Source organism: Cataglyphis hispanica, chromosome 10 (assembly GCF_021464435.1).
Source record: "Cataglyphis hispanica isolate Lineage 1 chromosome 10, ULB_Chis1_1.0, whole genome shotgun sequence".
Taxonomy (NCBI): domain Eukaryota; kingdom Metazoa; phylum Arthropoda; class Insecta; order Hymenoptera; family Formicidae; genus Cataglyphis; species Cataglyphis hispanica.
The window spans coordinates 6,535,290-6,547,812 of record NC_065963.1 but is presented as its reverse complement, the minus strand read 5'-3'; the positions used below and the strand labels follow the sequence as shown (position 1 = coordinate 6,547,812).

At 38.0% G+C, this 12,523-nt stretch overlaps 2 protein-coding genes across 2 annotated transcripts; one reads left to right on the top strand and one right to left on the bottom strand.

The window, feature by feature from the left end:
* Positions 1-180: 180 nt before the first annotated feature.
* Positions 181-7,526, top strand: LOC126852329 (male-specific lethal 1 homolog). The gene is made up of 4 exons (XM_050597026.1): positions 181-2,243; positions 4,155-4,897; positions 4,983-5,201; positions 5,356-7,526. Exons 1-4 carry the CDS (start codon positions 942-944, stop codon positions 5,453-5,455), a joined length of 2,364 nt encoding a protein of 787 aa, XP_050452983.1. The 5' UTR covers positions 181-941; the 3' UTR covers positions 5,456-7,526.
* Positions 7,527-7,668: 142 nt separating this feature from the next.
* Positions 7,669-12,467, bottom strand: LOC126852362 (actin, clone 403-like). Its single transcript, XM_050597102.1, has 4 exons — positions 9,635-12,467; positions 9,153-9,531; positions 8,786-9,021; positions 7,669-8,326 (listed from the first exon to the last, which is right to left on the bottom strand). Exons 1-4 carry the CDS (start codon positions 9,758-9,760, stop codon positions 7,937-7,939), a joined length of 1,131 nt encoding a protein of 376 aa, XP_050453059.1. The 5' UTR covers positions 9,761-12,467; the 3' UTR covers positions 7,669-7,936.
* Positions 12,468-12,523: the final 56 nt, after the last annotated feature.

Sequence of the window (12,523 nt, the reverse complement as noted above, 5' to 3'; positions counted from 1 at the left end):
TATATATATATATATATATATATATATATATATATATATATATATATATTATTACTCGATAATGCATCGTGTTGTCTAATAAACATAAAGATGAATGATAACTATATTTTACTCTATAAAAATACTGAAAATATTTTACTTTTTAAAAATCATATAAGATATATTTTTTATATAATTTATTAACAACAATCTCCATTAACATTTGATGCAAGTATATACATATTTATTTAATACCGATATAGTGTTTTGAAAGTGATTCGAACCGAATTAGATGAAAATCTCACGCCTAACATTTTCTCAGCATTTACCATCAACAGTTATCTCCTCAGCTGATTTATCTATGTATTTATTTCGCGACGCCAAGAAAATAGTTATAAGCAATCAATATCGCAAAATGATCGTGGAAAGAAGTTCTCTCTCTCTGTTACAGATTTATTTTATAAAAAGTGTTCGTATTTTATTAAATTTTTTAAATGAAAATTAATATCTAAAAATTATATGAAATATTACATAAGTAGATGGCGGCCTCTGGCGGAAAACAATCAATTGTAACGAAGAAACAGCGCGTCGTCTTGTTGGAGTAAACACGAAGCGGAGGCGCCGCGCTCGCACACCTCGTGCGTGCTCGCGCTAGCACTCGCATTCGCGTTCGTTCGTAACGTCGTGAACACATTTCCCTCATAACGAGCAGGAGGGGAAGCAAGGGAGTGGAAAAGAGTCGGTTTTCGCGTCAGAGGCTACGTGCTGTTCGTATCGCGTCGCTCGAAAGGTGACGGATGACGGCGGTGTTCCGCGTTACTGTTGTCGCCGCGTACCGTACGCACACCTTAGAGACGATTAATGTGCGTGGGGCGAGCGCGTGGTATCCTCGTGGCGGCCGCAAATGCGCGTGGTAGTCGCCGCGGCGACGGCGACGCCATCGCCGCGTCCGCGGCAGGAAGATGTCAAACGTCGGCTCGCCATCCGAGCGACTCTTGAACGGTGAGAACAGCGTCGACGCTGCCGCCGCCGTCACCGTCACCGGCGCTGTCAGCGGCGGCAGAGGAGGTAGGAGAAGTGGAGGCGAGGAGAGCCGTGTGAGTAGCTGTAGTAGTGGAAGTGTGTTTGGTTCGAGGAGTCGTAGTGGTTATAACGATATCAGTGTTGTTGGTAATAGTGATGCACCCGCGGTCATCGAGACCGCTATTATCGACGGTGCCATCGTGACGTTGCCCGACGCCCGCGGCACGACGCCAGTAAATTCCAGTCGCGAGGCAACGGTATCGCGCATCCACGACGGTGGTTACCGCTGTTACACCTACGTTGTCGCCGACGCATCATTATCCTCGGCGACAACGCGAGCGTCTAACGACGGTGATGACGTCGTCACGACAACGGAACGCCGTGGACTCGCGCTGAGCAGCGTCGAGACGACGACACCGCTGCTGTTTCACGGTGCCGGTAGCACCGACGCGAGGATAGTCAGTATCAGCAACAGCACCAGCGCCACAAATACCGCCGCCGTCGTTATTGTTGACGCCGCGCCGCCGTTATTTCACGACGACGTCGACGACGACGACGAGGACGAAGAGGAAGACGAAGACGAGGACGAGGACGAGAACGAGAACGAAAACGAGAACGAAAACGAGAACGAAGATTATCGCCACTATCACAATCGCAACAACATGGTCGCGGCGATGAACGAGCACCTGTCCAACGCGACAACGACAACGACGTCGTCGTCACCAGCGGCGGCGAACGCCGTTCGCAATACCATCGCAATGTCATCGTCGTCGTCCTCGGCGTCGTCGGCTATGATGACGGCAAGCAGCAACACGATCGCCAGCGGCAACAATAATCATCCGACAATGATCATGAGCAACGTCGGGCTCGGGGCCAATAACGGCAACAGTTGCAACAACGCGCGCGGCCAGGAGTTCCAGGAGGTTGACTGCGACGACGTCAAGCCCGTCATCAACAGCAGCAGCGCCGCAGCTGCCGCTGCCGCCGCCGCCGGCATCCTCAGCTTCCCCTGTGACTTCGATCACATGTACGCCAGTATGACTGACGGCGGGGCACCGGCCGCGGCCGCGGCCCTCGGCGTCAGCCCCCTCCGCGGCAACGAGCCCCGTCAGAACGACCTCACCGAGGTCAAGCACCTGAAGGAGCTGTTGCTGCTGCATCTCGATCTCATCCAGCAGCAATCTGAGCAGATAGTCACCAAGGACAAGCTCCTCGCCGCGCTGCGCCAGGAAAACGAGACGGTACATGACACGTGGAGGATGTTTTATATTTTTTTTTTTTCAGTGTTTCTTTTAATACCCATTTCTCTCTTCCCCACGAGAAATCGACGAATCCAAGGAAGATGCAAAATAGTGAATGATGAAAATTGAAAAGTTCTCTTTTTGTTGTATACACATCGTGCTTTTCGGTGATCAGTCACATGGCTGTGATGACATTTGATGATATATATATATATATATATATATATATATATATATATATATATATATATATAGATAGATAGATAGATAGATAGAGATAGAGAGATATAGAGAAATGTTTAAATCTGTGATATATGATTTAAATTTTTATACTCGTAGAATGAAACTATAAATTACGTCGATCCTTTTCATTTTGTCTCTTAACGTCGTTTCGTTTGTTATCGTAATTTGCAAAATTGACAGGTAGCGTGGATGCTCTATTTTAATGCGAAAAACTTGTTTTGAGAAAAGTGTGATTGTCGTTTGAATCTAACAATAAGTCACTGTGTATTCTGGCGATCGAGAGATGCGGTAAAACGAGGTGAAGTGAATGGCAGTGAGTCATCGAGCGACTTTTTCAATTTAAAACCTGACTCGTGTCCTCCAATCCTATTCGTTCGTCGATGTCCGATTTTTGTGCGAACATCGCGGTAATTCTGTCGTGCGTGCTCTAAAGAGAGATTTTCGACACGGATAAAATTTACTGTTGAAAAATTGCGTGAAATAAGACTCCAACTTAGAGAACATTTGCTTACCGTCTATTATCTTGCGTTTATTAGTAAAAATTATATAAGTTTTTTTGAGGTGTAACAGACAATTTAATCCCCAAAAGCGTAGTAATTTAACTAGAAAATGTCAAAGGGGAAAACGTGAAATTCGACGATTATTTTAAAATGCACATCACAACGCTCGTGCCGCCGTCACTTCATTTCAAAATAATACTATCCAAATCCATACTTTCGAGCATCCAAACTCGCGCCATACGAAGCCCTCTATCGCAATCTCGCGCGTGAATCGGCAGAGAGAGAGAGAGAGAAAGGGAGAGAAAAGATTACGGGACGTAAACGTCACACGCGGATCGAATCTTCGTAGTCTATTCTCGGTTCTCGTCTTCGCGGTCGTCGTCGCCGATATCGATCGTAACGAGGATGCTTCGAGCGCGCCGTCTCGACGTGAGAGAAACGTGCGCGCGCTCTCGCCTGTCAATCTCGCTCCCTCCTTTTTTTTCCGTCGACGCTATTCGTCTCTGACACCATTTTGTAAAAACATGCCGCGCACACATCACACATGCTCGCGAGTGTCAATCTCCCTCTCCCTTAGGCCGTCCTAACCTAACACAGAACGCGCGCGGAGAACAGGTTGACCGTGAAGGTCAACTGCGCGGTATCAACACGTGGTGGCGCTACTTCCGTATTGGAACCGCACGGAGAGAAAGAGAGAAAGAGAAAAAAAAAAGGAGAAAGAGACGTTTCATTCGCGGGGAACAACGTTCTCGATGCTCGAGGGTGTTCGACATGTTTGAAAGTGACAGTTAGAGAGTTAGGGAGGAAAGACGCAATTGTATCTTGCGCGATGATACAAATGATAACGCGCTCGAATACCGAATACGTAAATCGGTCTCGCTTCTTGAGATCGAACCGGGTAGGGTAGATAGTGTTTCGTGTTTCATTGACGGCGCGAATGACAGAGCGCGGGTCCGTCGAGCTAACCTGCCTGTGTTCCTGTTCCTATTGCGAGGGAGAAAGAATAACGAGATACGGTCGTGAAATAATTTAACATGATTTGCGAGGAAAGGAAGATTGTGTACAGACGGTACACGAGGAGTGTAAATAGCATTTAAATATTTATATGTGTAGACGCGTTTTAAATATCATGACAATCATGGAACGTCGTTTCGGTTGTCTGTTGCAGTTAAAACTGCGCCTGGAGCGTATGGAGAGGCGTGTAAGTCTTCAGAAACTGAGATCAGAATTTGGTGAGAATTCGACCAGTTCCGAACACTTGGGTACTTGTTCGCCTACCAGTGTCAATTCTGTAAACGTACCGTCGACGAGCGAGTTGCACAGAAACGTACAATGCGAAGGTGGTAATATTTTGCACGAGAGCTTTAAGATACGTTTAAACACTAGCGGCGGTATCACTACTGTCAAGCAAGAGCCACTCGATAATCAAATTAAGCTTGAAGTGAAACAAGAACCTAACGAATCTAGGTTTGAATGGGAAGAGAAGAAGAAGAGACGGTCAGATCCAACTCCAGTGTCTACGGGTAGTAAAAAGAAGAGAGGACTCTCCTGTTCATCGAATGTTAGTACTGATGGCGTACAGGATAAGGTATTAGGTCAGACTTTACACGAAATCAATAGGAAGAGCGATAGGAAAGCAAAATCTCTCGTGAAGAAAGAGTCTTTTCTCACGACGGAAGAGCACTATTATACAGCAGTAGGGGATCCAAATTATACATTAAGTTTGAAACAATCCAGTCCAGTAGAAACAAGTAGTTCTCTTGAAATTCCAAATTGGAGAGTAAAGGTATACACAAGTTGTTATACAATGGAGGGAACTGAGAACTTAGACGATGAGATTTTTAATAAGAGACATTTGAAATTGGAGAATGACGAGAGGAGAAGAAAGCGATGGGATGTGCAGAGGATAAGGTTTGTAAATCTTTACTCAATATCTATCCTCTCTCTACAGAATATTACAATTTGATTTATATTTTAATTTTATCGCAATTATCAGGGAACAAAGGCACATAGAGAAATTAAAACAAAGACAAGAACGCCAAAATCATCAAGCTACATGCTACAATACTAATCACACTGGTCCTTGTCCCTCGTCTATGGAAGAGGAAACTGTTACGTCCTTGTGGCCTGATGTAGAACAAATTCAAAGTCTTCAAGTAGATCCACACTTGCCAGTAACTGCATTTGGCTCTCCTATTCCTAGTTTTACTCCAAAGTAAGGAAATGAGTTTTTTGAATGTACACATTTTGCAAGTACATTTATATATATATATATATATATATATATATATATATATGTATGTATGTATGTATGTATATATGTACATGTATATTAAATACTTGTATTATAATTATTATTTTCTTTTCAGTGAATTTTCTTTACCTTGGTCGAATTTAGCACGAATAAAGTGTCGTCGTCCAAAACGTTCAACAAGTAGAAGAAAATCAACAGGTAGGAGAAAAATCTAGGAAATATAAATTTTTATAAAAATGGACAGAACTGACTTTATCTCTACTACTGGTTTTAAATTCTTAAAAAATATTATTATTCTCTCTCTCACGCCATATTTGAAACAGCGTTTCTCATTGCTACGCAGATAATGTAGGAACCTTCTTTCCCTTCCCCTCCCAAAGATATTTTTATTGACTTTTTAAACATCTGCAATATACATAGTTTATTTTTTCTACATTTTTGTCGGTTAAGTAAATTAATTGTCAATACTTCTTTGATACATCTATTCTACATTTTGGTGTACACACACTCGTGGTGTTGGTCATTTTATTTATATAACTATATCACACAACATGACGAAACGATGTATCAGTTTGTACTGACATGTCGGAAAATTTTCAACTCTAAACTACATTTCCGTTCCATTTCCGTGGGTTGACAATATTGATATTAGCAAAAGTTTTTGACATATGTAAAACAATTTATATTAATTTTGTAATTAAGTTTTTTTTTTTTTTGCTATTATAATATAATTGTAAAAATCTTAACAAAGCTACCATGTACACATTAATGACATACACTTTGTAAAAATATGTTGTAAGGCAATGTTACGTGACGGAAGAATATAATCAGTTTTTAAATCTTGGATAACCCCTTTTTTTACATTTTACAAATTCTATATAATTTTGCTTAATATCGAAAAATTGAATACTCAAAAAATGAGATATCCTTGCAAACAGATTTTGTTCAACTTTCAAACTTTATAATACAAATATATTGGACAGAGCTTCCTCATAATCAGTGACAGATTTTCCGACATTTAATGTCTCCTTCAGAAAAGTTTGAAGGCCTCATTATAGAAATAATATTTAACTTTCATGGACTTTTTGCTGAAGAAAGATTAATGTTGAGAAAATCTGTAACTAAAAGAAACTGGATGCCTTTTGATATAATTTATATATTATGAATCTATTCGGTGTTTAGTTGTTATAAGCATCCTTAGTATAGCGTATACTATTTTTACTCCCACACATATGTTGTACTGTTGAAATGATTGTGATTCGAGAAGCAGGCAGGGAGAAACTTTGGATATTTATAAAAAAGTTGTAAACAATTATAATCATTAATACCACAACTAATAATCAGTTTCAGTGACTCGAGGCTCTTTAATGCGTTTTGTATAATCAATTAAGCTTGAAATTTATGCTACCTTTATGCGAATTATATTTGATAAATAAGATATATATGTCCACAGAGAAAGAATTATAATTTCCCATTCATGGTAAATTCAAATATATTAGTATTTTATAATTATGTAAAAGATACAATTTTATAGCTCTGTCTTAATTACTTCGATATTGCAGAGAACTACCGAATATTCTGACAATAGCTCCCTAGAGAGATTTTAACAGTTCGATTTGTGATAATTCCGATTTCATTTGTGTTAGAGAGACTGTGGTATTACGTATATAAGGGATCGCAAATAAGATAATTTGAGCAGATAATAACATTATTTTCGCATATATATATTTCCATTCGCTGTATAATTTTAAGATGTTTGACTCGCATTACTAAATGAATGAAAAAAGAAAATTGTATATAGCTTCAGTGATAGTTTTTTTTTACGTTCTATTTTTTAAGGGGTATATATATTTTGTAAAATATATATACCTTCATATATATAAATATATAGTATAAGATAGTGTAACCGTCCGTGAAGACTATTAAAATTTCATGAATACAAGACGGCATTGTATGCTGTCGATATTACGAATGTAATTATCGGTACTTTGTAAAATGACAATTTTTTCTTGCTGTGACATTATTGATTGAGTTCTTAGTACATATTCTATAAATATGTGCGACAATTCTGTATAAAAGGATATATAAATTATTATTTTCTAATATATATCTCAAAAAAGAAGGAATTTCATTGTGTCGGCAGATGAATGTGTCAAAAGTTATATGGAAATTTCCAAGAGGGAGAAAAATAAATTTTCTCCAATGTCATCTGCCTTAAACGTCCTGCTATGTAATATAATATATCGAATATAATACATTTTAGAAATAAAAAAAAAAGACATTGAATCTCTCTATGGCTCTGTTCGATCTGCGCAAGTTTCCGAATCCAAACGAAGAAATGAAAAATCTTTTTTAAAACTCATGATATGCAACGAGAATTAATATCAAATTGGATGTAGAATTCTATCATTGCACTTGATTCGATATTTCAAGAATAAGAAATCATTTGTTATCAGGTGGATAAGAATTTATGTCTCTCGGCGAAAAAATTATTTTTCAAGAAACGCGCGCGATGCTGTTTCTGGAAAGTATGTAAAAGAAGTCACTATACTCAGGAAATGTAATAAATTACTACTCAAGAGATATAAAAATTGACTTTCTCTCTCTCTGACAAGTACCTTATATATGGTCCATTAGGGATTAATACCGTCGAGAAGTGTTAGAGAGTGAGATGGCAATGCAAATCGGCAAGATCCTTAGAAACACTTTCTATGCACGATGAACGGTCCTAACTCGTCGTATTCCTGCCTGGAGATCCACATTTGCTGGAACGTGCTGAGACTGGCGAGAATCGAGCCGCCGATCCAGACCGAGTACTTTCTCTCGGGCGGCGCGATCACTTTGATCTTCATGGTAGGCGGTGCGAGTGTCGTTATCTCCTTCTGCATTCGATCGGCGATACCTGGATACATGGTGGTGCCGCCCGAGAGCACCGAATTGGCGTACAGATCCTTACGAATGTCGACGTCACACTTCATGATCGAATTGTACGTTGTCTCGTGTATGCCGCAGGACTCCATGCCCAAGAAACTCGGCTGGAACATCGCTTCCGGGCAGCGGAAGCGCTCGTTGCCGATCGTGATGACCTGGAATCGAATCATTACCCGTTATACGTTTTCGTCCACTGACCGCGCCGACCAGGCAATCCATGACGAGTTAACGTTCGCCGGACGCAAACGCGCGTGATTAATGCTAATGAGCGTATTGCCCCCTTCATTATCGTCGCTCATTACGCTTAGATATCATTTGCAAGTTACGCTTATCTTTATATAAAGAAAAATTGTGTCTTACAATTTTCACGTTACACTTTTGATTGAAAAGAAATAATTTTATTTTACATTAAGATATTTTAAGAAATGTTTTATTATTCTTTTAAATATTTTTGAATTTTTGTTAGAAAAGATATTTTAATGCAATATATCTTTGATTATATCGACAAAGAGAATTTATGTTTTTAATTCTTAAGGTCACGATCAAAAGGAAGCGGACTTAATATACGCGTTGATTACGTAAAACGCAAGTGCTACATTCATGATCCGGATTACCTGGCCGTCCGGCAATTCATAGCTCTTTTCTAACGCAGTTGATGCAGCTGCCATTGCCATTTCGTGCTGGAAATCTAAAGCCACATAGCACAGCTTCTCCTTGATATCGCGCACGATCTCGCGCTCAGCAGTGGTCGTAAAAGTATAGCCCCTCTCGGTCAGAATTTTCATCAAGTAATCTGTGAGATCGCGACCGGCCAGATCTAAGCGCAGAATCGCATGCGGTAAGGCATATCCTGAGGAAAAAGAAAAAAAGATCATTAGAACATCAAGCATTCTAGAATTGATATTGACTCATTTTTCTTTTCAGATCGCATAATAATGACAAACGCAACTGCGATAGAGAGTAAGCAGAGGAGAATTATACCTTCGTAAATCGGTACCGTGTGAGACACCCCGTCACCGCTGTCGAGCACGATACCGGTTGTGCGTCCTGATGCATACAGTGACAGAACGGCCTGGATGGCAACGTACATGGCCGGAGTGTTGAAGGTCTCGAACATGATCTGTGTCATTTTTTCACGATTCGCCTTCGGGTTTAGAGGCGCTTCCGTCAACAGGACAGGATGTTCCTCCGGTGCGACTCTCAACTCGTTGTAGAACGTGTGATGCCAGATCTTCTCCATGTCATCCCAATTAGTGACGATACCGTGCTCTATCGGGTACTTGACGGTGAGGACGCCCCGTTTGCTCTGCGCTTCGTCGCCCACATAACTGTCCTTTTGTCCCATGCCCACCATAATTCCCTATATAAACATATTATGATTAGAAAGTAAATCAATTATGATATATTATAAGATGCGATCATGTAAACTTGATAACATCTATTTCTGTTCTTTTTTTTTTCACCTGATATCGGGGTCTCCCAACGATGGAAGGGAATACGGCTCGAGGAGCATCGTCCCCGGCGAATCCGGCCTTGCACATTCCCGAGCCATTGTCGATCACCAATGCAGCCACGTCGTCGTCGCTCATTTTAAAATATTATATGTGGAAATAATTTCACTGTAAGTTTCTCGATTTAGCGGGATTTATAGGAGATTGCGCTTATGGCGGATAAATAGGAGCTAAGGACTCAAGCAAGAAACTCGAAGAAGACTAGATGCTGCAACGTCCTCGCGTGACATTGGTTTCCGGAGCATTGCGCTTCCTCCTAGAAGGAAGAGTTGCTTTATATATAAGCTCCCTTCCTCTCTCGCCATAGATCCGCGACCACGCATATCCGTATTTTTGTACAAAGACCTCGGAAATGGTGCATCTTCAAATCGGTTTAATATTTAATATAGATTTCTCTCGTAATTAAATGCGGAGAGAAATATTTTCGTTTACTATACAAGATTTGCAGAGAGAAGAATTGACTTTGATTTTTTGGTAAAACCCGTTTATAAATTTGCGAATTACATGATGAATACATTTTAACAATGAGAATACAATCGGATAAATATAATGTATAGAGTTCAGTTTTTTACATTAAATAACATGCGCATAAATTATACGTGAATAAGAATACACGTTTAAAAAGGCAGGTGCATCTGAAGACAAAAGTATCAAAATTTTTTAGACATATTTAAGTTTCTAAAGAATGGTATTAAAACCTTTAAAATGCTTTGTTGTGAAATCATGTTTTTGCAATCTTTTTTGTGTATCTTTTTCTTGAAAACTATCAATCCAATTATTATCAGTTTGTAATTTGTTCAGAAATAAGTAAATTGTGATTTGATCGTAAGATTTAGTCCTCAAAAAATTGCGTTTATTTAACTTATGATTAAAACGCAAAGAGAGTCTATTCCCTAAAACCATTGATCAAAATATAAAATAAAAGAGAAAGAAAGTAAAAACCATAATTATTCAGAAAATTATTCTGTTAATGTAATGCTGTGCTGAGAAAAAGAAACATGAAGATAAGATAACTTTGCTATTACCGTTCTGCACCCGCCCCCTTAAAAATATATTCCGCTCTTAGAAATATATAATACAACAGAACATATAATATCGTGTTTGGCCACTATTCAATATTACAGATAACATTCCTGCATACACATGCACACCTACATACATACATATATTACATTTTCAAGAATATAATATCTACAATTTTTTATAATAAGTGAGTTAATTTCTTTTTAATGTATGCCAATTATAGTTCGCGGTTAGAGCTCGTTGCGTTGTATCTACGTTGAATGCATAAAGTCATCACGGTAATTGGAGCATATGATCTCTCTATGTTCCTGCAATCGCATTGCATCTATCTGTAAATCTGCACAGTAGATTGCAATCTCTTTAAATATTACGCGTGAAGAATGTAATTTTGTTTGTGCTAAAGTTTTTCAAACGAATGTATTCTATTGAAAGATAAGGAAATGCACTCATTGAAATTTATTTAAGAACTGTAGATTGCAGCTAAAGCTAAATTGAGCTAATGGAGCAACGCAATAGTAGAATCATTATCGTTCAATGATTCCATTATAAGTCACGGAATCATTGAGCGGCAAAATTGAACAAAAAATAAAAGAAGTAATCCATGAAAGTTCATAAGGTTAATAGGCTAAAATATCTTAATTGTTTTAAATTGTGCCCTCCCACAAATGTGTGCACTTTTCTAAAAATAGATAATCGAAGAATTACTCTATGAAACATATTCAATGAGTTTTAAAAGACTTACATTATTTTTAGAAAAGTGTGTGGGGATAATTATTGACCTTCCAAATTTTACAATAAATTTTTCTGACATATTATGGAGTTATTAAAATTAAATTACAGTAAAATATAATCGGATATTATTTTTTATACGAGCGTATGATGCAAATATTGCTGCAGTTACTGCTACAAGAATCCTGCATACGAATCACTTTGCAAATATAATACAAGCGCTATTCCTTTTAAGAATACTTAATATACAAACCATCGTGCATTACAGAGAATCGCTGTTCCGTAGACTGATCACCTACCAGAGCATCCTTATAATCGCAGTATTATGCTCCTTAATTAACTGTTCGACTAATGATATTAATTAGGCTGTGAAATTAAGTACCCACTTTGATTTGAAACTTTTGTCTAGATCATTTTTGCGTAAACCATTTTTGATACTTTTAACAGCATAATGCTGCATAGTATGCAATGTAGTAAAAAGACAACATACAAATAATTTAAATATTGATTGATACTATATAAAATATATGATTAATATGTTAAAGACAGGCGATATCCTTCGCTTTGCAATTACATATACATTTATATTCACGCGCGCAGACACAATACACTCACATACATAAATATATTCAATTAATCCACTGAAGGTGCTTATACAGAAAGAATAATATGAAGAAAGCAATCAAAAAAATTACATTGGAAAATATAAATAATTTTATAAACATAAAATGTAAATAATTTATAATAAATTGTAATTATAAATATAAGGTAATTATAAACTATAATGATTTGTATTGTAAAATGTTTATAATAAAACAATAATTTTACTAACTGTGAAACAATAATTTTCGAAAATTGGATAAAATGCTTCATTAAAATTTACAATATTTAAATTCTCATGTTTAAATTGATTCATCAATTAAATTTATTGTCAAATTTAATGAAAAAGAAAAACAAAGCTTCCTCCTGAGGAAGCAAAAAATAAAAATTTCTAACATTTTTTTCTTCAGTTTAGTTATTCCAGCGCACGCACCGATTCTCATACAAGAGAATATATATATATATATATATATATATATATATATATAT